This window comes from Nothobranchius furzeri, chromosome 7 (genome assembly GCF_043380555.1).
Source record: "Nothobranchius furzeri strain GRZ-AD chromosome 7, NfurGRZ-RIMD1, whole genome shotgun sequence".
Classification (NCBI taxonomy): Eukaryota; Metazoa; Chordata; class Actinopteri; order Cyprinodontiformes; family Nothobranchiidae; genus Nothobranchius; species Nothobranchius furzeri.
Genome location: NC_091747.1, coordinates 75,037,324 through 75,061,898, shown reverse-complemented (window position 1 = coordinate 75,061,898; position 24,575 = coordinate 75,037,324). Strand labels below are relative to the sequence as shown.

The 24,575-nt window shown below is 43.2% G+C and overlaps 1 protein-coding gene across 1 annotated transcript; it reads right to left on the bottom strand.

Moving 5' to 3' along the window:
* Positions 1–1,662: 1,662 nt before the first annotated feature.
* misp3 (MISP family member 3) lies at positions 1,663–24,575 on the bottom strand. Its single transcript, XM_015954274.3, has 5 exons — positions 24,437–24,575; positions 17,186–17,306; positions 14,567–16,809; positions 12,097–12,170; positions 1,663–9,445 (listed from the first exon to the last, which is right to left on the bottom strand). The coding sequence occupies exons 1-5, from the start codon at positions 24,573–24,575 to the stop codon at positions 9,350–9,352; spliced, it is 2,673 nt and encodes an 890-aa protein (XP_015809760.3). The 3' UTR covers positions 1,663–9,349.

Sequence of the window (24,575 nt, the reverse complement as noted above, 5' to 3'; positions counted from 1 at the left end):
TGTCTCCTAAAAATGGTCTGAACGATGACTCACCTGCACCTTATCGGTTTTGCTGCAACTTTAGGCTCAAAATACACTCTAATAAAATTATGATCCACTTTAAATGATGAAGTAAAGCATGGTGGCAGCTTCTGTGGTCACTGATGTAACGTCACCAAATGGACTGATTTTGAGATCCCACAGTTCATATGCACGGTCAGAGCAAATATCCCTGGCTACACACGTTCTGCTGTATTTCACCCCGTATTCATCATTACACTGATAGATCACAACCTCAATGATTAGCTGTACCTTCATCCATCTTCAGACTTCCTCACACAATTTTATTCTAGAACGCTCCAGCTCAGCCTTGAGAGGATCATTGTTAGGATCTGCTACGACCCCTCTGATCTGCTGGAGCAGAGAAGCAAGGACACCAGCTCTCCAGCACCAGGAGTGCATCATCACAAATGATTACAATAAAATGTAATTGGTGCTGAAGCTACCTTTGACCTTGTTAAACTCATAAAACTAAAATGGATCAGCTGATAAATGTCCACAGACTCAACGTTTTTTTTTGTTATTTACTTTTTTCACCCTGTCGTAAAACCTTGAGATGACTGAATTTGGAGCAAAATCAACATTTAACAGTAAAATCTGTCTAGTTTGTTATACGTTTAAATTAAACAAGCACCCCTTCTTAACAGTGAATGAAGACATGGTGATAATGAGCTTTAACAGCTGAAATGGGTCCACGCCTCCTCTCTTAGATGACAGGAGTCAGGTGAGCTCAGGTAGACTCTCAGTGATGTCGCTCAGATGTTTGATTCTCTCTCTCACGAACATCAAAGCAGTGAAACACACCCACACACTGAGCATTATGACGCTCACAAAAGCTCTGCATGCGACCAAACCCAGAGAGCCGCGGCTTTTACTGTGTTTGGACATCATGAGACTACGTGAAAGGAGATTAGCGGCAGAAACACAATGCGTGGAAATGGGCGGAGTTTTAAATGAATGCGTACACCTGGGTATTTTTATTTCTAACAGTGGAATGGATTTTAATTCATTTATATTTTTTGCTTTTATTCACAAGTATTCTTTCTAGCATTTATTACAAGGGTATCGGATCCATTATGTCTTAGTGTTACATCCCCGACAGGTGTTGTTAAAATGTGAAGGAGGGGGCAACATAAGAAATACGACAGTGGAGTTAAAATGGTTTTAATTGTTGTGAAAGGTTGTAAAAACGAGCAAACAGATGGTGAGCATTATAAAGATAATGCAAAACAAACAAAATCAAGACTAAAAGGTTAACATTTACAAGACGGATTATCAACATTAAAACACCTGGTTAAAACTTTGTTAAAGGTTTTACCGAAACAGACGGTGCTTTAAAACACAAGTTGATCATAAAAAACGACGTACTACGAAAACACAGTGTTTTAAAATCCCAAAGTCGGTAAACTACGATGTTAACCTTAAAACGAAGAACATCAAAAGATGCCTCCGGATCATCTAGGTGCTTCAACCTTTGAAAGCTCATAACTCAGAGTTACCACCTTAAAGTTAACTCCTCTCAAAATGAAGGGGTTAAAACCAAAAACGAGGCCTGGAGGACAGCAGAACCCCTGCACTGCTGCCTTCCAGGCCTAGTCCACACGTAGCCGTTTTTAAAAAAAAAAACGAATATCCGCCCCTCCAAAAACTTGCATCCACACCACCTCGTTTTAAAAACAAACTCTGTCCACACGTACCCCGATAAATACGTTGTTAAGGACATGCCAGACCTGTAGGCGGCAGTACTTCCCCCGTTCTTAACCTCATCCTTCGTCTGTGGTCTTCCGCAAGGAGCAGTAATTCCGCTCCTTGCTTCCTGTCAGGAAGCAAGGAGCGGAATTACTGCTCCTTGCTTCCTGTCAGGAAGCCCAAAGCGCTGAACATGGTTCAGTAATTCCGCTTGCAAAAACAAACAAGCAAAAAGCGCAGATCCCCGGACAGGGCCCCAGACTGCTGAAGGCACAACCTTTTTATCCAGGTGTTGGTCATCAGAAGGATTCAGATCAGCTGTGCCCCCCAGCAGCCTGGAAGAGAGGAGGAGGGGCGGTGTCAGGCGTATCACCAGGGCTGGGTGATCCTGGCTCCTGAATGTCACTGGCCAGGCTGGTAGCCGTAACACTTAGGCCTTAATTTTCCAAAGAGACACAATTCAGGTATTGATCTACGAAGGAGAACTTCTACTGAAACACACTTTAAAAAACCTAAATGTCTTTATATTCCTCAATCAATCAATCAATCAATCAACCAAAGCTTTATTTATAAAGCGCCTTCCGCAACCCTGTCAGGAAGCCCAAAGCGCTGAACATGGTTCAGTAGAAGGTAAATATATTGAATAATTCAAAAATAAAAGCAATTCAAATTACAAAATACAAATTACAAAAAATGGTGAAACATTCTGGTGCAGGACAAATGTGTAAAACAATGGATTGAGTGAACCAATGAAAACTGTGAAATAAATTCAACATAAAAGAGGGCCAAAATCAAACATGTTCAGGAAACGCCAAGCGGAGAACGTGTGTTTTTAGGCGACTCTTAAAGACTGGCAGAGATGGGGACAGCCTAACTGAGCGTGGCAACTGGTTCCAGAGTGACGGTGCTAGGACTGAGAAAGCCCGGTCCCCACGAGTACGACACCTAGAACGAGGGACAGCGAGCAGGCCTTGGTCAGAGGAGCGCAGAGCGCGTGATGGGGAATGTTTGTTCAGGAGTGTGGCTAGATAGGGGGGAGCACCACCATGGAAGAAATGATAAACAACGACGAGGATTTTGAATTGTGAGCGATAGCAAACCGGAAGCCAGTGCAGGGAGGCCAGAACCGGACTGATGTGGTCCCGTTTCCTGGTCCCAGTCAGGAACCTGGCTGTGCTGTTCTGCACAACCTGCAGGCGACGCAGTGATGGCTGACACAACCCTGCATAGAGAGAGCTGCAGTAGTCAAGCCTAGAAATTACAAAGGCATGCAGTACCCGCTCCAGGTGGGCTCTCGACAGCATATGCTTGATTTTACTTGATTTTACTGCTCTGAGTTTCTGCGTCTGATCGTTGGTGAGTGTTTCTGACCAGCTCAGTGCTAAAGTCTCTGGTGATGCCAGTGAGCCTGGTAATGAGCAAGAAAAACTGCCTAATGAGGAATGGAGCCTGTTAATAATGTTTGAGCTCTGAAGTTGTCGTGGTTCCACCACCACAATAAGTCTCCTGCTTTACCGTCCAGTCAGAATGAAGGGATACATTATTCACGGGAGACTGTGAGGTCACTAAAGCATGGTCTCATCTCATGCAACAAAGAAAGGCCCACCAAGGTTTCTGCCTAATCTGTATCCATGGTGACATATCTTGGACCACTAACAGTGAGACTCAGAGGTAGATTTGGTGCAAAGCAGACTTTTCTTCAGAAGATCTTTTATGCTTCAGCCAGAACAGAACAAAGCCTCAGTCAAGACCCAGAAACTAAAACAAAAACATGTTAAAGATGGAAGGATGTCATTAATGTTGGCTCTTTTTTGTCTAGTTTTAGCAGTTCACGAGTTCTTCCTGGGTCAGATAATAGCCACAGTTATACTGATGCATTTGAGTCATTGTAATTTAAATAAGCTCCAACAGTCAGGCTGAATAAATCAACTTCATCAGACTGATTGTTCTGATTTCACAGAATAAAATGCAGTTATAAGAAGCCTTGTTATTATTAAAACCCTGCAAATATAACAACAAAATTCAATCTGGAACTTTCTGACTCAGAGCCAACAAAAAGTTATTAAAAACATTTCTATTAGAAGACGGCTTTCCTTATTAGATTTCTGTTATAAATGACTTTGGCACTCATAGACGCTGGGCGTCTGAAGGATGGCAAAAACCCTAAATAGCTTTTATTTGACCAGCTCTTGTCTTTTATATTGTGTTACCTTTGGTCAGGGTATAAAATTCAATCCGTTATCAATTAGCTGATATGACACCAGTTTCAACAAAGCCAAAGGTGGTTTCTGCAGTAAGAGTCTGTTATCAGGAATGAGACTTTCCTGTCAGTTCAGATCAGGCCTGAGTAAAACTGCTGCTTCATTAAACAACCACTCAATACAACATTAGCTTTTATTGAGGACTACATACACATTCACCTGCACTAGCTGACTACCCACAATCCTTCACTCCGTGGAATACAAGACTCAAGTAGTCCGATTACTCTAGTTAAACAGCAAGTTCACTAAGAAATAGTGTTTTCCCTGTTTTTGAAATACGATCGTCACTCTGAGTTTCACATGCAGGTTAAGCATGAAAAAAGTCTTCTACCCCATTTCCTGTATTAGCCTCCGATAGAAAATAGAAACCTTGGATTAGAAAATCCTGTCAGATCGGCATCCATCCATTTTCTTCAGCTTATCTGAGGTCAGGTCGTGGGACAGCAGCCTAAGCAGTGAGGCCCAGACTTCTCTCTCCCCAGTCACTTGGGCAGCTCCTCCAGGGGAATCCCTAGGTGTTTCCTGGCCAGCTGAGGGACATGGTCCCTCTACCATGTCTTGGGTCTTCCTTTAGGTCTCATCTCAGTTGGATGTGCCCAGAGCCTCTCACCCTGTCTCTTAAGCTTGGTTTATGCTTGACGCATTCACTTTCCGCTTGGTGATGCGGCTCGCGGATGGAACGCGCTTCACAACTCGCAGCGTTTATGGTTCATGCGGCTTGTCTCTGCGGTGAGCCAATATTCTCCCAAACTGTAGGGGGCAGCATGGAGCTCTACGGCATGCATCCAACACTACACCATAGTAGAAGTAAAAAATTACTGTTGTTTACAACATGGCATTCCAGCACTTTTAACAGCGTCCTCGTCTTTTCCGACAGTGCGAGCTATTTCTCTCCAAGAATTATTAACAACGTGTTGATCACGGTGACCTTTGTGAGCTGAATCATACAAATGTCTGTATTTACTAACCTCTGCCATACTAGTTCTTGCCGGTCCGCCATGTTTTTCCGCGTCCGACCGTCCGCGTGGTTAGAAATTTTCCTAAGTGTGCGTTGTGGAAATTTTGGGCCGTGCGGAGACGCGGTGGAGGGGCGTGGTTGTTAAAATGACGCAATTTTGCCGTGCGGACGTCGCGGACGCATCAAGCATAAACCAACCTTTAGTGAGAGCCATCAACACCTTGCCTGGCAAAGCGAACCAAGCTCTGATACCTGTCAACAGCCCGTATTAGAGGGCCTAGTACCCCATACTCCCAGAATACACCCCACAGGGCCCCCCTTAGGCCCCCTCAAGGGACGAGGTGGAAAGCCCTCTCTCTATCAATAAAACACATGAAGACTTGTTGGGCAAACTCCCACACACCCTCCAGAACCCTCCTTGAGTGTTTCGAGCTGGTCCAGTGTTCCATAGCTAGGATGAAAACCACATTGCTCCTTCTTAATCCGAGGTTTGACAATTCGACAGACCCTCCTCTCCAGAACCCCTAACGCCGGGGACACACCGGCCGCGAAGCGCCGAGAAGCGAATCGCTCATGAAATTCGGCCGCTGCTCGCTGCTCCTCAGTTCAGATCAGACGCGCCTCAGTCGAGGCGCGCCTCGGCTCAGCTGTAGTTTTTCTTTTAACACTTGGTGTCCTCCATTTCCTCTCTGCCATTTCTCAGCTCTTTTCCTCTACGTTTGAGTGTTTGTGCGTGTGCGTGCGTGTGTGTGTGTGTGTGTGTGTGTGTGTGTGTGTGTGTGTGTGTGTGTGTGTGTGTGTGTGTGTGTGTGTGTGTGTGTGTGAACCTATGGTATGAGTTGTTTCTGCCATGTTGAATCTCTTGGAACCCGCTCCAATTCTGCAGCTGTATCCTAGCAGTTTCTTCCGAAATGGGACGTAAATAATCATGGTTTTCGGGGGTCGTACAGCTCCTTGTGTTTCTCAACTTCCATAATTAATTTAAAGTCATCCATCTTAACTGCTTGCCTCAGACTTTCTGCCTCTCTGTCCTGTTTGCTCCGTGAAAAGACACCCAAAACCACACACCCCTTCACGTGGTCACACACGCACACAAGTTCGATGTGTGTGTGTGTGTGTGTGTGAGTGTTCGTGTGGTTTTTCTGCAGTGTCTGATTACGAACACATTTGACTACTGCGGAATTTTATTTTGAAATGCTTTATTTTGTTAACTTTACCGGCCTGCCTCTTATGTCTAGGTTTGACTTCGCTGCACGGCGCGGGCTGGAGCGCCGGCGCGAGGCGATTCGCGGCGCTTCGGCGGCCCATGTGGTCTATAGAATAGCTTAACAAGGGCGCCGAATGAAGGCGGTCCCATTTTCGCGGCGCTTTGGCGGCGCTTTGGCGGCGCTTCCGCAGCCGGTGTGTCCCCGGCGTAAGTCGGCCTTACCAAGGAGGTTCAGAAGCGTGATACATCACACTGAAAATTTACAATCACACACTCATTCATCCTGGCTTTTTATGAGGAAGGCTGCTAGGGATTTAGCATCCAGAATATAGAGCAGGGAACCTTCTGGCTAGTAGAAGCTAACCATTATCATTAGCATCTCCACCACACAGCAGAACTCATCCGTGCTTGGAGATAAAACATCAGTGTTGCAGAGCTGACAGAGTCTTTGGTAGAGTCATTTTGCTGTTAGCCAATCAGAGGCGAGATGTCTGAATATCAGGGAATAAGACCCCAAATCCTTCCGTCTTCTGCTGTCCTGTCCAGTCCACATATCAGTCACTCTTGGTCTGATCAGAAGTAGAAACTCTGTGGAAAACTTGAACTATTAAACCTAAAATGTTCTTTTGCTTTAAAGTCGGCATTTTTAACATGGGAGTCAATGAGATATCACTCCTTCGTGGAGCCAGCCCCTAGCCCCACTTCTATGTTGGCAGGCTGAGTTTGCCCCTTGATTTTTACCTCATCATGACATCATGTTTGTGCTGAGGTGAAGTGATAAGTGTCTAGCTGCATCAAAATGGGGTAGCATCACCGTAGGAATCTGATGTTTACGGATAGACTATGGTGACAGTATAAGAAAGCATCGCAAGGATGCAGAACATGGCAGAAAACAACCTTAGTGAAGCAGCATTGTGGTCCTAGACAGCATAATGAGTTTTCGTTAGATGTAGGGAGCGCTGTTGATGATGCTGGACTGCCTGGATTTACATCCCCGCAGTAGATTGAAGCTCATTTTGGATTTGCAGTGTTGAGGATTAGTTATGTTTACCAGTAATTACATAGTGCAGGAACCATTTTCACCCTGGGAATCCTGACCAAATGTTAGGGTAAGGGTCGCTAACCAACCACCCAGATAAGAGAAGAAAACCAGGAAACTATTTCCTAACAAAATTACATAGGGGTTGGATTTTACGATTAACTACACTTACATAGCTCCATTGTTACAAAGGTACGCACTATCATATAATATTCTATACTTTAATATTATGTGGGGTAATAACAGATACAAACATTCTAATACGTCATGGTGGTATTATCACCCTTTGGACCGGTTAGAGCCATGGTAAAGATAACCTGTTTAAATTACAGATAAAGCATGTACAGACCTTTATTTAAAAGAGGAGTTGGGACCACACTACAAACCATTCTGTTCTCTTTCTCACCTCTTTTACTCTCCCATTCCCTCTCCTACACTTAGGAGGAGGAATTGGGGGAGCCAGGTTTAGCCTAGTCCGGCTCAGTTGTGGTTGAACGTAATACCACGGCACCACCTCTGTTACCTGGTTTCTACCAATCCCCCCCCCCTTTTTTTTCCTTTCTTATTTTCCTCTATTCTGTTCTTTTTCTCGTTTTTTCCTTACTCTGTTCTTTCATTTTTCTCTACTCTGTTCTTTTGCTCTTCATTGATACGACCCAACAATCGGAGGGGAGTTCTTGAGTGACATGCGCCGGCCCGTGCACTGCCAGTGAATCCCTAATCCAAACTGTTTCGGTCAATGCTGATTCAGGGGGATCTCACTGAGTTACATCTACTCTACCTAACAAAATAATCCCAACATGTTTTTTCAGAAATGTCAAAAACCAAGTTCTTTAAAAACTGCTTTATTAGAAAAGCTATAATTATTTGATCTCCAGTGTGTTATTCTATAATAATTAATAGCCTTTTCCTTTAACATTCACAAGTTTAAAAGCCGTCTCTACACTGAGGTCTGATTTTCTCTCTTTACTGTACTGAAGAGAACAATTTGTTAAAATTCCTCTTGACTCCTTTTCCAGCATCGTCCCCTGACCTCCTTCTGGTGGGTCTTCTTGTTCCATCCTGCTTAGGGATGGGTACCTTCGACATTTGAATCGATCCGGTACTAATTCCCGGTACCTAGGAATCGATACCGGTACTTAATGGTACCAGTTTTCGACACTTTTGAATGTTTAATATTTTAATTCTCTTTTATAATTAAATATATATTTTTCTCAATAAATGACCATATTTTATAAATATCACGATAAATAACATTCAACTGTTTGTATTTTAACATCGTCCTTGTAGTTTTATAAGCTGATAATTAAACTGAAGCAAACATCTTTACTGTGAACTAAATTTACTGCGTATCTTCATTCCTTTTACCGTCTTTTTTCATTTGATTTTTCCTACTGGGAAGTTAGAATTTCCGAGGAGAAAGCGAACGCACCATTAGCCGATAACAATGGTGGCAATGGAAGCTAACATATCAAGCTAACGTTATCTTAAACAGTTTATTTAGCTGCTGCAGCAGATTAAAACGATGATGCCTCACACTTAGATCGTTGTCACTGGTTTCATCTTCACCCAATCACCCGTCGCATTTAGTAAAGTGAAGTCAAACTTTAGAGCGCGTTCATGTTCTTCTAGTCGGAAATTCGGAGTTCCGAGGAGAAAGCGAACGCACCATTAGCGAACCGGAAGCTAACATATCAAGCTAATGTTATCTTAAACATTTTATTTACCTACAGGAGCAGATTAAGATGAGGATGTCTCACTTAGATCATTGTCGCTGGTTTCATCATCACCCAGTTACCCATCACATTTAGTGAAGTGGACCCAAGCGTTAGCGTGCGTTCTTTCTACCATGCTGCTCTGTTTACAACTGGTTCGCAGCGAGCGATGACATAACGCTCTTGCTTATGCGCAGCTGTCTAGGCAAGTTCTCGTTATGAAGGACGGGTACCGAAACGAGGCACCGTTTCAAATGACGTGAATCGGTGCTCAGTCGGTACTATGGAATTCGGTCGGTACCTTAAAAAGCACCGAATTCGGTACCCATCCCTAAGATTCCTGCTGTCTGTAATCCCACCTTTTCTTTTAAGTGGTCGTAATGTTTTGATTCAATTTCGTATTCAAAATAATTATCAGTCTCTGTAAACTATGATTCATCCTCAGTCGTCTTCTGGGCTGTGCCCGTTGACCAAGCCGGACTCCCAAAGCTGCACCAGAGGAGTCTTTTGTCTGGGGGTCCGAGGACTCAGGAGGACCTGTGGTACCAAAACAGATGAAGAGAGGAGGAGTGAGTGTATTTTATAAAAGGAGAAATAGAAACACAAAAGAAGAAAAGCGAATTTTACAGGATTGGTACCATTAGCTGAGTGGGTCAAAGTTGGATTAACACAGCTCAGATTAAATTCTACATCCAGGTAGGACCAGACTCATTAACCTATCTGTGGTCTACTAGGTTTTTATCTATGTTGTTACATTTATTGTTTGAATGCTGCTAAGCACCTGGTCCTCGAGGGCCAGTATCCTGCATGTCTTTGCTCCAACGCGTCTGATTCAGTAGTTGATTCACCTGTTCTGCAGCTCATCAGGCTCTGCAGAAGCCTGTTAATCACCTGCTGATTGAAATCAGGTGTGATGATGCAGGGTTGAAACTAAAATATGCTGGGTAGCGGCCCTCAATGGACCAGGGTTCCCCACCCCTGTATTAAACTATTGTCATTCAAATGCCAGATGTTTAAACATTTCAAATTTCGAGTTTTAATCAATGTTCAAAGATTAAAGTTGTCTGCTGTTTAGCATTTGTTGTCCATTCTTCACCTATATTCTGAGCTTTATTACACTCTTTGGTGATTTTTGCTTCTAAATCTTTCAATACATTCAGCTCATTTTGACACTTTAGCTTAGTTTCAGCTTCACTTCAGCTATTCAGCAGCTTCAGCAATCAGTTAAAAAACTTTAGCATGAACTGCTAATTTCACAGTTCAGCTAAATGTAAAGACTAAATTGTTAAACTTGTCCTACTGAAATAACAGGTGTTTAGACATTTTAGCTGTCCAAATTTTTATACAATGTTCACAGTTTTCGGTTATTTGCTGTTTAGGATTATTTTTCTCCATTCTTCACTTACTTTTTGTGCTTTACTTGCTTGTTGGTGCTTTTTGCTTCGACATCTTTCAATACATTCCGCTCATTTTGACAGTTTTGCTTATTTTCAGCTTCAGTTCAGCAGTTCAGCAGCTTCAGCTATCCAGCATTCAAACAGCATTTCTGCAAGAAATGCAAATATTTCTAGTTCTATATGTGTTTGGTATGTATGCCTAGTCTGTTCCGCTTAATTATTGTATTCTAATTTTTAGTAACATTTTTACTGAAAATGCTTTTATTTTTGTGTACTATATTCCGTTTCAACACTCCTTTATTTTACTATACCTAACATAATGTGACATTTAAATGTGTGATTGTTTTAACTTAGTGAAGCACATTGGGCTACCGTTTTGTATATGAAGTGGGCTATGTAATAAACTTGACTTGACTCTTCTGCTGTTGACTTTATATAAAGAGCCAGCTTGATGTTGTGTGTAAATAAAAGCGTCATTAGGACATTTGGAAAGTAAAATTACTACAAATCAACCTTAAACTTTGACATGTGCGTTCTCTGTGTTGGCACCTGCACTTGGGAACCAGTTGCCTTTGGTGGTGCGTCACTCACCCTCATTGGGTTTTTTTTCAGACTCACCTTAAGACCCATTTTTTTGTCAAGGCATTTCGGGATTAGCAAATTTTACCCGGTTTCGATGCCCCGGCCTCTTAATCTTTTTCAGGATTTTAGTTTTTGCTTTTACTCTCCTCTTTTAATTGATTTTATGTTGGTTTTACATTTGTTATATATTATTCTGATGGCTTTATGTTTTTATTGTGTTGTGTTCAGCACCTTGGGCGTCTGCATTGGACGCAGAAGGGGCTTTATAAATAAATTAAATGAAAAATGAAATGAAATGACATCTGTTACAGCCTTTAAATCTAATCATACTTTCAGGGATTTATTCACTCCTTTTACACTGATGCTTCTCCATTCCTATATGCATGTGCATTTGTGCAACTTTCACCAAGATGTTCAAATTTGATCCTATTTTGTTTGTATTTATTTACTCTTAGCTGCTCTGTTAATAGTCTTCTTTCCTTCTCTATGCTCAAATCTACAAGTTGTTTTGTTGCACTACTTCCAAACCATCTTTGCAAGGTCACACTTGTAAATGAGAACATGTTCTCAAACATCTTACCCTGATAAAATAAAGGTTGAGAAATGATGCTAATGCTAATGTCAAACTGAAGCATGCCGCTGAAACCTCCTTTTTGTCAAACCAGATGAAGCAGATGTCCTTAGCTGTTATCAACAGTTCCACAAGATGAAAATCAGTGGGAATGTAAAATAACTTCTTCTTCAGAGAATGAGCGCGCACACACACACACACACACACACACACTCACACACACACACACACACACACACTCAAAAGACTTTTCCTCCTTCTCGATCTCAAGGCTGCTTGCCTTCTTCCCTTATCTAGAGAAGATAAGTGCTTTGCTGTGTGTACCGTGTTATCAGATATTTGTGTCCCATATTTGACGCAGATGAAATGCTGACATCCTCCCAAAAGGTTTTCCTTCCTTATAATTACAAATTGAAGTCCAGAGCAGTTGCACAGACATTCCTATTTCTGCTGCTGAGGGGAAGCTTTAACCCCAGATGAGACGTTTTAATCAACACCTAAAACTCTGCTTGGTTTTGTTTCTTCAGCAGCATTTCAGGGACACCCCGAGACTCAAGAGATTTATTTGCCTAAATTTTCATGCAGTGTACCAGATGTTTAAGGACAGCGTGTGAGAGAAAACAGCATTTGAACAGCACCTCTGGCCTGGCGATCTTCTGCTCTTCAGCCTGGATTGGAGGCCACGCAGACAACCTGCTCTCAGACTGCCGCACTGCAGGAAACAAAGGTAGAAGTTGGCAGAAGGAACAGGAAAAGCAATGTGAGGTGTTCCTGTAATGTTCCTGCTCCACGCCCAGTTTAATGAGGAGCTCGTGAATAAAAGTGAACATATAGAGGTGTGGAGAGAAAGGGACTTTGTTTGACGCTTGAATATGAAACACACAGTGGTTAAGGGATTACACAACCTTAGAACATTATGCAACATAATGTCCTAAATGAATAAAAGCTTAATAACACACCCTGATCACTTTGTGCAACCCATAATTAAAAACAATGGTTAGTTTCTTCTCTCATTTGTTGGTTCTCACAAAGGCAGAAAAAACTTTTTAACTGTTATTTTTATATAAACTTTATTAGCACCATTTTATCTTCACGTTCTGGATTTATTTTTAATGATTTAAAATCTTTGACTCACATTTCCTGCCACTGGTGCCATTGGGGTGTTATTTCCTGCTTGTGAGTGACATCATTTGTTGTTTTAATCCTTGTGGTTTCAGGTTCTGCGTTTTTGTGCCACAGTTCGTTGTCCCCCTCGGCTCTTTAAGCTGGGCACTAACTGCACAACTTCCACTTTGCGCATTTTTGATGACATGGAGTAAACACTACCTGTCTGGTGATTTATGCATGACAACCAAGGGATCTGATCACTCAGAGAAGATCAGAAACTAAACGATTAATCAAACTGACCTAATCTCTTGTCAAAGGGCAACAATTTATTTTGATAATCTTGCTACTTCCTGTCTTCTTCTGACACTGTTTCCTGTGTCCCATCCTCTCATTGTCACTGGCTGTTGACAACAGGTTGGTAATCTGTTGACATTAACTGATTGTGTTCAACTTCAGCCTCAGAAATTCAAACTTGCTCTCCTCACACTCTTGCAGACTTTTATGCTAACTAGCCATGCTAGCTGTCCTCCATTTCTGCAAACTGCTGCAGGAATTGTGGGTAAAAACTAGAAAAAATATCTGGTAATGTGTCCTCAGCTTAAAGGCTGATTTATACGTGTCCGTCAGCTTGAGTGTGAAGTCGTGCACACGCATTCAAGGAGGGTTTTTCTCTTTGTGCGTTTCTGTCAGCTGGGGAAGGTTGCGAAGCAGTTCCTCGCCAGGACAGTAGAGGGCGTAGCACTTTTTATGTGCTGAAACCTTTACAGTCATGTGTCCGGTCCACGATAGTATATTTACTATTGTGTTTATGTATTTCAGAGACTTTTAACACGGATAGGTTTGTCCTTCATTCCTCTCCACCTTTTCATGCGGTAGCCACCTCTAAACCCACGTTTTCATCATTTCCATCTACGAATAAAACGCTTGCTGCGTATCTTTGTACTCCTTCAGTCACGGGTCAATAAACGTTAGTAATTTCAGACTTTTTTTGTCATTTTTTTAATCTATTCTGTGTTTGATGCTAAATATCTTCGGCTCTCTTTATTTTTCGAAGGGCCGTCCTGACCAATCTCAAGCTTGCAATCTTTGTCACTTTCAATGGATGGTTAAGAAGTTGGGCGTGTCTCTGTCAGCCTCCGCGAGCCTGTCGGAGAGCTCTTGCGCCAACGCACAATGGCGTTGCATGTCTCAGTAACCACGCAGGCATAGGAATATACATCAGTCCATTAACTGTACCTGCTCTATTTAGAGGATTAGCTCAGCTGTTTTCATTCGTTCTCCCAGCAGATATAGTCCTTAGTTTCTCATTATCATGGCAGACCCAGCTGTTACCAGACCCGTGTTCTCCTGATTCATGTTGTCACCTCCTCTGTTTGTACTTTCAGTCCTGGTTCTTTATTTCTACCATTCGTGATGCATTTATTACTTAGCTGCCTGTGTTAGCATCCCTGTGTTGGATCCTCACCTCCATCATAACACGACCATCCAGCCATTCATCATGTTTTCATTCATTCATCTTAATGGAGTCAGCGAGGGTCCTGTAGGTTTTAAAATTATTTATTCAAATTTAAGCTAAAAAATAATTTCATGTTTTGTTTATACAAAGAGAATAAAGTAATAATAATATATTTACTTTCTGGAAAGCCAATTCAAACCTACCATAGAATTTAGTCTTAATAAACTTTCTGTTCCGCTGAGGCGGAGGAGCCCAACCAGGAATCTCTATCCTGCAGTTTTTGTTATTAATGTGACAAACTAAGTGGTTTCTTCCTCCTGGAGTAGCAGGGTTTTAGTTTCTCCTGGTCTCCAGTGCAAAATTACTTCTTGTAACAGCTCAGGGTTTGTTTAAAAAGCTATTCTGAGGTTTTCTACTGTATGAAAGAAAAATGAAATAATGTGCTTGCTGGTGCAGTTTCAGGGGGTTCTCCATCTTCTTTACTGCAGATAATGAAACCAACACACATCTATTCCCACACCAGAATCACTCAGACACCCACTAACCTGCTGAGGACCCTCGGCCCTCTTTGAATGAAGACTCTGGTACATCAGGAGGAGACAGTTCTCTCTGAGATGATGATGCCACCCCATTGATGCCTCCATACAGGCTGCTCCGCATTTTGCGGAGTTCTCTTTCCCTCTCTTTGGCCTCCAAGATATCCTGCTTCATTTTCTCTAAGTTAGTTGAGGAGCGTAGCTTGAAAAAAGGGTTTTCAGTGGATGTGTCCTCCTCCTCCTCCTCCTCCTCTTCCAGCTCCTCAGTTATCGCCTGGTATGATGAGTTGTGAGGATGTGCAGACCTAAGGTCAGTCTCTACTCTGACCTGGTTCTGTTTCTGAGTGAGAGAAGTCGGTTTGTTTTCCAAAACGATGCCCTGACAGCCGGTCCTGTCAGAGAGACCCGTTCCTTGGACAAAGGAATGTTCTACAGCTCCTTTGGGATGGCTTGGGTTCAGCAGTATAGGCTTCTTCTCCACGGGTAAACTTCTGAACATGGATGCCTGTAATTTTACATCATCCAGGCCCTCTAGAGTTAAATCCTCTGTACTTTTAAAGGAAGACATCTTACTTTTGGTTGATTCAAGGGATGTTTGAAAAGCCTCAAAGAGCTGCTTCCTTTCCTTAATTTGGCGGACTGTACCCTTGTCGTAAAAGCCAGGGATTTTACCAATCTTGACCAGATCCTGTTCCCTACGAGTCTCCTCGTGGATCTCCTGCTGCATCATTTTCCCAGCAAATTCCCGGTCTTTGTTCTGGGACCACTTGGAGGTTAGTGACTGAGACAGAATTCCTTTTCTTGAAGGAATCTCGACGTACTCTGGAGCGGTGTGAGGGTTTGGGAGTCCCCTGGACCTCCTCAGGCTCTGCTCACGCTGAATGGCCCGTCTAATCTCCCTCTCAATGGGAGTCTCTGTAGCAGGAGAGTCTGTAGAGTTAGAGCTATCCTCTAAAGTTCTGTAGAGGTCCACTGACTCTCCACTGTCCCTCCAGTGATCCTCATACATGTTGTTCCTCATCCTGGTGCCTCTCCTGTCTTTAGAAGACACACCACAGCCTTGTTTTCCTGTCTTCCTCTCCTGTTTATGGACGGGTTTTTGATATTTTCGCTGCCCTTCACCACTTGACCTTTCCTTTGGCTGATTCCTTCCGTTGTCTTTCTGCCCTTCCTCTCCACCTGTTTGCTCGTTTTCTCCTTCTGTCTTCTCCCCCACCCTGCTGCACCTTTCTCTCACAGCTACAACGCAACCGCAGCATTGACATGCTTCCCTGCCCTGATTGGACGGTTCCATGGCAACAGCTGACAAAGGTAGTGATCCCTGGCCAGACACCTGTTGTGCTGCTTCCTGGTTTTCTCCCCTGGGGGTGAGCTCAATTGGACCCTGAGGCAACAGCTCCCCCCTCTGTCCGGCTGAGAGACCTGCATGCAGGACCGAGTCAGGATCACTCGCAGCATGACTAGAAGGTTGAGAAACCTCACCGCTTTCATCATATCCCACCTCTTCCCCACTTTCATCCACAAAAGGAGGAGAGTTTGCATCATCTGCGCTGTGAATGTCAAAATGAGATGGCTGCATGAGCAGACATGTTTTATTCTCATCAACATTCTCTTCAGCTGATGGTTGATTCTGTGATATTTTAAACTGGACAACCACCTGGGCTGTCTTTGCCCACTCTTCACCGCTCTGCAAGTCAAGTTGAGCTAAGTCATCTGTTGGATCTAAGACGACTTCAGCATCACTGATCCACTCTGCCACCTCCCCCTCTAAGCTGGAAAGCCCCTCTCTCTCACTGCAGCCCCCTGCTGAAAGGGCATCGGTTGTGGGTGGAGGTGGGAAAACATCCTCAGCCAGATCATTGTTGGATTCCTCTTTAGCAGGTAAAACTTCAGGAGGAATTTCTCCTGTCATCGTTTCCCAAGTCTCTCTCAGGAGGCTCTGCTTGACGTAGGCTGATTTCTCATTTGTAATTTGGGTTGCGCCCATCCTAACCGGCTGGTGGTCACGGGGCTCTCTGACTTCAGCTCCAGGCTCCTGGTCGTCCAGGTCTTCCTCAGGCGTTGCTCTGGGTGCTTCTCTGCCATCCGGAGGGGAGTTTAAAGATGTGCCCTCTTCACCCAGCAGCTCGCCTGGCAATACGACAGGGCCCTGTTCCTGCCATGCTATGCGCTTTGTTTCCATGGCAGCACGTCTGCTGGTGTAAAATGTTAGGAGCGACTGGGATGTTTGGTCTAAAGCCAGTGAGGCTGGTCTGTAATCAGAGGGGCAGAGAGCAGAGGGGTTAAACAGCAGGGTGAGAAACAAAGAAGGCTTGATGATGTTATTTCAGAGAGCCAGATGCCTCGTGTCTACCAGCCAATCAGCTGCCAGGGTTTAAGTGAGGATTACATTCTGAAATGTGTTGTTTCATTATATCCCACAGAGCTAAACTATTTTATTCTATTCAGGCTAGACCTGTTATTATTATCATGAAAAACTTTATTTAAAATTTAATTATTTTTATTCGTCTAAATTAAAAGTTTTCTTTACTTTTGTTTGTATGACAAATTTTCTAAAAACAAAGTTAGTTTTTTTATGTTTTTGAGGCCATTTTTGTGTAAAACAGCAAAACAAAAATAAAAGCATACATTATGACCATGAGGATAAAACATGTTGCAAAATTAACATGGGAATCATTCCAGGGGTTTAAGCGTACTGCCTTTGCGTACATGCTGCTGTAACGGGAACAGGGGAAAAGGCCGAGTCGGGCTTATGAGGTCGTTAAAAACCAGTTCCAGTCATGCAAATGCTATTGTTGCAATTTAGGAACTAAAGTGTGCCAACACTTGCAGTTTTGTCTTATCCATGTAATTAAACGTTGCAAACTTGCACTGTTTTGCACATTCTGACAAATGCATATTAACATTACAACATCAGAAGAAGAGTCCCAGGTCCCTGTGCTGATTCTGTAAATAAAATGTGTTGTGCAATTATTGTCAAACTTAGCAAAACATCAGCTAGACCCTGAGACTCGTGAGTTAATTGATAACTCTCCTAAACGCTGTCATTCTCAAACCATTCCCAGTTGCCCGGTGACAAACAGCCTTAAATGTCTTGTGGTCTAAACCAAAGTTTTCCAAAGTGTGACCCATGGGCCATTTTGGAGTTGTTTAGTGGGAACCTTGACGGCGGCTCCTGATTGGTACAATTTCAAGCCCCCAGGGTTTGCTGTTAACATATATATTTGTTTTTGTAAGTGGTTATATTTTGTTTCATAAAATGTGTTGAGTTTAGGGCTGCAGCAACGAATCGATAAATCGATTACTAAAAGCGTTGGCAACGAATTGCGTCATCGATTCGTTGTGTCGCACAACTCTTCCAAAAGCGCCCCCCCCCCCCCCCCTCCCGCCCGCCGTTGCGCGCAGACCAGAGCAAGTCAGATCAGCGCGAGGGAGAGCCGGCAGATCAGCGCGAGGGAGAGCCGCAGATCAGCGTGAGGGAGAGCCGGCAGATCAGCGTGAGGGAGAGCCGGTACCGGCAGATCAGCGCGAGGGAGAGCCGGCAGATCAGCGTGAGGGAGAGCCGGTACCGGCAGATCAGCGCGAGGGAGAGCCGGCAGACTTGCGCTTCTGCGAACCGGTTCCGCATTGTCGCGCAGCGATCCAGGCAGCTGCTTCCAGCGCACGGTCCATTCTCAAAGTGGCGCAACCAAAAAACTATAATTAGCACACGATCGTTCATGTCTGCACATGTTCTCTATTTTCTGTCTTATTTGTGCCTGAAGCTCGCTACTGCGGAGCTCATATGGCGTTTAAAGCGTGCCACAACCCGTGCACGCGCATTGGGTCCACAGCGCGCGTGTGAACGGGACTCGCGAGCGGAAATATACATGGCGAGAGGTCATTTGTGCACTGAGAGGGAGCAAACTGTGTCTGTGAGCGCACAAGGATGTGCACAAGTGACAAACCTGCGTGCGCGCGTTGTCAACGAGCACACGGCAGAGGAAAACGTGCGCGCGCGGCAGCCTCTGTGCGCGCTCGGCAGCCTCTCTGCGCGCTCGGTTTCTGACTCCTGCTCGCTCGGCTGTAAGGGTTTTGGCACTCTGGAGGCGTGGCCTGTGGCAGATCTTCTCTGTCCTCTGATTGGTTAGTGTACCCCGCACTTTACCCTCTACCTATCTATACAAAAAAGTCTGCTATTCAAGCAGTTGCTGGCATAGCTCAGTTGGAAGAGCGGGTGACTCTCGCCCCGGAGGATCCGGGTTCGAGGCCGGGCAAGGAAAATGCAGTAGATGTCATGTTAATTTTTCTTAATTTCAGGTATTTTACAGTTGTGACCGTTCAACTGTCATTAAACGTCCGAATGTTTGCTGGGCAGTGTTTTAAAAAGTGCACATAAGCTAGATGGTTTTAACCATAGAAAATTACATTTTTTGTGATACTGGAAAAATACATACTGAAATAAAACTACTGATTGAAAACTTTATGACTGTGGTTGTACAATATATGACTCACTAATACACTGCAAACTCCCTTAGAGTGGGGCTTCCAGAGAGAGAGAGAGAGAGAGAGAGAGAGACAGAGAGAGAAAAGTTCTTGCCTCATTAATGAATTGTTTATTTTTTTCAGTATTTAATTGACAAATTATCCTTTCAAATAATTAATTGATGAGTTACATAATTGTCCATTTAGTATTGTTGAATGGACTGAGTCAAGTTTGGTGCACTTTATATATTTCAAAACATGTTTTTTTTAATGATGCATATAAATAATTTAAATGTTAATTTAATGAAATATTTCTATTTTTTCATTACCTCACCCTTGTTTTGACAAAAACGGGACCTTGCTGGATAATATCATGGAGAAACTATTTGTTCACAGTACATGGCTCAGTGAGGATCTGTGTAAAGGAGGAGATACTCAGAAATCTGTCTGCAGATTGTTACAACCCAGACTGGAAGTGGCGGGCTGTAATAAGAAAGGAGACCAAACAGAGCAGTGGGGGTTCAACAACTGATTTATTTAACAAAAGTAAGGATTTACTAAAGCAAGTTAGTGAACAGAAAATGGCCATCTCAAGGTTTTACTCGGATGTCCCTCAGCAGGGTGCAGCACTGTTGAAGGTCATCTGAATGAAAGCTTGATATGCAGTTTCTTTATGAAAGTGTGTAAATATACAGTGTGGTTGCCGTACATATGTTGAGGTTCTCAGACATCAGGCTTCTTTGCCCAGGCCTTCACTAGTGGGCTATTTTAAAAGTTGGTAAGGAGAAAAACCACAGCATATAGCTGATTGTTTACAAATGCAAGGAGGGGAATAACAATCAAAATGCTTGTGTTCTTGGACCAGATGAATGGAGCGCTCCACATGCACTCAGAGATGTTATGGCTTCTGTTTCTATAACTTCTATAGTTTCTCCATGATATTATCCAGCAAGGTCCCGTTTTTGTCAAAACAAGGGTGAGGTAATGAAAAAATAGAAATATTTCATTAAATTAACATTTAAATTATTTATATGCATCATTAAAAAAAAACATGTTTTGAAATATATAAAGTGCACCAAACTTGACTCAGTCCATTCAACAATTCTAAATGGACAATTATGTAACTCATCAATTAATTATTTGAAAGGATAATTTGTCAATTAAATACTGAAAAAAATAAACAATTCATTAATGAGGCAAGAACTTTTCTCTCTCTGTCTCTCTCTCTCTCTCTCTCTCTCTCTCTCTGGAAGCCCCACTCTAAGGGAGTTTGCAGTGTATTAGTGAGTCATATATTGTACAACCACAGTCATAAAGTTTTCAATCAGTAGTTTTATTTCAGTATGTATTTTTCCAGTATCACAAAAAATGTAATTTTCTATGGTTAAAACCATCTAGCTTATGTGCACTTTTTAAAACACTGCCCAGCAAACATTCGGACGTTTAATGACAGTTGAACGGTCACAACTGTAAAATACCTGAAATTAAGAAAAATTAACATGACATCTACTGCATTTTCCTTGCCCGGCCTCGAACCCGGATCCTCCGGGGCGAGAGTCACCCGCTCTCCCAACTGAGCTATGCCAGCAACTGCTTGAATAGCAGACTTTTTTGTATAGATAGGTAGAGGGTAAAGTGCGGGGTACACTAACCAATCAGAGGACAGAGAAGATCTGCCACAGGCCACGCCTCCAGAGTGCCAAAACCCTTACAGCCGAGCGAGCAGGAGTCAGAAACCGAGCGCGCAGAGAGGCTGCCGAGCGCGCACAGAGGCTGCCGCGCGCGCACGTTTTCCTCTGCCGTGTGCTCGTTGACAACGCGCGCACGCAGGTTTGTCACTTGTGCACATCCTTGTGCGCTCACAGACACAGTTTGCTCCCTCTCAGTGCACAAATGACCTCTCGCCATGTATATTTCCGCTCGCGAGTCCCGTTCACACGCGCGCTGCCATGTATATTTTCGCTCGCGAGTCCCGTTCACACGCGCGCTGTGGACCCAATGCGCGTGCACGGGTTTTGACACGGGTATGACGCGATAAGCTCATCACCTGTGCTGCGGTGATGTCACCTCTGCGCTTTTCGGTCAGGAGATCCCTTTGATCTGCTCAAAAGTAACTGATGAGGTGAAAAGGTAAGAATCCAGGCAACAGATTTTCTGGAGAATTAAGAGGAGATGCAGGAAGATGAGAGACAGACAGGACAGGAAAATAGTTAAATAAAAACAAGAAAACAAAACAAAGTGTTGAAAAGTCAAATGTAGGTAGATTTATCTCCACGACACGTTTTTACCAGTAAAAAACAATAAGTTATACACATGTAATATTTATACATCTGATACAATTCAGATCACCTTCAAAACTCAGTCACACACCCAGGGCCGTTTCAAGACATTTTGGGGGCCAAGGCAAAATGCCCAACCCCCCCCCCCCCCCATAACTGGGCTCCCCAGAAGCCTCTGTGTAATTCATGCCCTCTCCAGTAGTGTTAGTGATATGGTGTTTATAAAAGCCCCTCAGACATTACTGACATGTTCTAATATTATCAGATGAAAAACTAAATTATCAGACATGCTGTCTCATCTGCTTCTTTTAAAAACTTGCAAAAAGTAACAAAACCATTTGAAAGCCACTATTTGTTAGCCTGGCAAGCCATGCTCCATTGACGGCTCTCGGTTGTGGGGCGGGTTCTACCGTTGTCTTTCAAATGATCTCCGCATTCCACTGGACAATGAATGTGACATACTCTTGTTTCACTCTGTTGCATCATCCCACCCACCAGGCATATAGAGTGCCCTGATTGGCCCACAAAGCGGATAAAGCTCTGTGATTTGTTCACCAAGCAGATAGAGCACTATGATTGGCCCACCATTATGGACCAATCACAGCTCTTTATGTGTTTGAAACCCTAGAGAGCTGTGATTGGCTAGCCAGAGCCCTGGTAGGAGCTGCTGAGGTTCCAATGGAGCATGCCTAGACCAAACTTTGCAAAGCAAGAATTTGGTCTAGTTCACTAGGCTAACTATTTGTGGATTCTCTGAAAGTTTCCATGGAGTGTGTGACAACTTATTTTTTCATTGATCCTATCGTCTAATCTCACAGCTGAAACAAGCATCCTTAATAATCTTTGCACAGGAAGCTTACCGATGCTGTAGTAAAACAAAAGGTATAATAATTTATTATTAATAAAACCTTGTTGCAGCACTAAAGCAGAAAAATTAGATTTTGCGTTAAATATGCAAAATATTTACATATGAATTGTTTTAGAGCCCTTTAATTGGCAGAATCTGATATTAATTTAGTTCTTACAAAAAATGGGTCCCAACATGGTTTGTGTGGCGCTGCCATAGTGTGATGTCATAGGCACAGATCCCCTGTCCTCTTGTTTGGAAATGGAAATATGGTCACCCTATATTAAACAAACTGTCCACCCGGGCTTTTGCACTGCACAGAGACGCTTCGCTGCCTACGACTGAATGTCAGTTGAGAGTCAGTCTCATGCAGACTGACCAATGAAGAGAGGGCCTCAAGTTAAGACCCTCTCCTCATTGGTCAGTCCACACGAGGTGGGTCAAAGGTTACTCTGGGCGGGTTACGTGTTGTCAGGCATTCAAGTATTGAGTATATTTACTGCATATTACAGTAAAATATTCTGTATGTGACCACATTATGGTGATCTTTGGGTCGTGATGATGGAGCCCTTGAATATTGTTGCCCAGGGTACAACAAAGTGTTAATCTGGCCCTGGTTCCGCCGTCACATTCCCGCAGAAACTGGTTGATCACACCGGGGCCAGACTACTAGCATGTGGTTTTACAACCACAATGTCCTCAGAAGCAAAAACGCTTTTAAAAGGGAGGGAGGAGTCCTAACTGTTGCTGCAGGCGTGTTGTGTGAGAGTGCAGTTATATACTGGTTAATAGATTTTTGGGTTCAGTTGCTTTCATGTGGCCTAATGTGAGTCTATTTGGGATCATTGGAATGATCAGCAGCATTTCTTGATGTGACTTTATGGCAGTTGCCCAGGGCATCATCGCAAGGAGGATGGCATTCATTTACTTTTGTTTTATTTGGTATTTTTTCAGTCAGTTTTGGAAATAGTGATCAATTTTGATTAATTCACAGCCTATGTTTAATTACATTTAAAATAAATGTCAACAGATGAGATCAAACAAAACAGATGAAAATTGCCCTTAAGCTGTTTAACTTGGACCAAGCATTTTAGGTCACAGATAGATGTAGCTTAGGGTCTCTGTCTATACACCTTATAAGACAATTTAGGTGATGGCATGTTGTTTTTCTGCTATTGAACTGTTTTCTAATAATGTTGTGTTAAATAAAGTGAAGGAAGGAGAGAAATAACGTTTCCCTAGCAGTTTTTAAAAATTTCCCTATGTAATCCGATTAATCGATTAATCGTGTCGAGACCCCATCCGATTAATCGATTATCCAAATAATCGTTTGTTGCAGCCCTAGTTGAGTTTACTTCCTTACTCACATGGGCAGTGAGTTGCTGAAAAGCTGGGTGGGGAAATCACTATCAGTTCATTTTTTTATTGTTTATTTTTAAAAAGTACAGTTTTTTGTGGCCTTTCTGTAGATTGTCCACATCTCAAACCCAAACCTATCACATTGTTGATGAACGGATCTTTTTGTTTTACCTTTACTTGCTCTGGGTGAACAGCAACAACATCTGAAATGTGTTTGAAGCAGCAAGTTGTGTCAAATTAAGGCCTAGTCCACACGTAGCCATTTTTTTAAACGAATATTTGCCCCTCCAAAAACTTGCATCCACACCACCTCGTTTAAAAAAAACTCTGTCCACACGTACCCGGATAAATACGTTGTTAAGGACATGCCAGACCTGTAGGCGGCAGTACTTCCCCCGTTCTTAACCTCGTCCTTCGTCTGTGGTCTTCCGCAAGGAGCAGTAATTCCGCTTGCAAAAACAAACAAGCAAAAAGCACTTGGACAATTGATAAAGCGAGCGCAGCTCTGAGGGCATCCATGCTGTCGGCTAGTGTAAACACAGGTCGCACACGTGATGTCAGCATTTTTTTGTCGCGGAAAGTGACGCTGCGGACCTTAAAACTCCGGTTTTGTCTGTCCACACGCAGACACCCAAAACGGAGAAAACGCAGATCTTCACTTTGGCCGGAGTTTTTAAAAAGATCCGTTTTCGTGTGAAAAAACTCAGTTTTCGTGTGGATGACAGGCCAAAACGTAGAAAAATATCTACGTTTTGGCAGATCCCCGGCTACGTGTGGACAGGGCCTAAGCCAACTACATTTCTGATCCCTGGATCAAAACAGACTAAAGTAAAAATCCTAAAATCTAATCATTTGTCCGTTCAGTCTAGTTCTGTCCTTTCAACACACACACACACACACACACACACACACACACACACACACACACACTGATGATCTCTGGCAGGTCTCTCCAACCAGGCTGGATTCCAACTCTGTGGCTGGTTGTTAAGGAAATGTAGATCACAGCTTTGGGGAACCAGCCCTTGATGAACAGGAAGAGACTGATAAGTGAAATCCACCCCTTCAT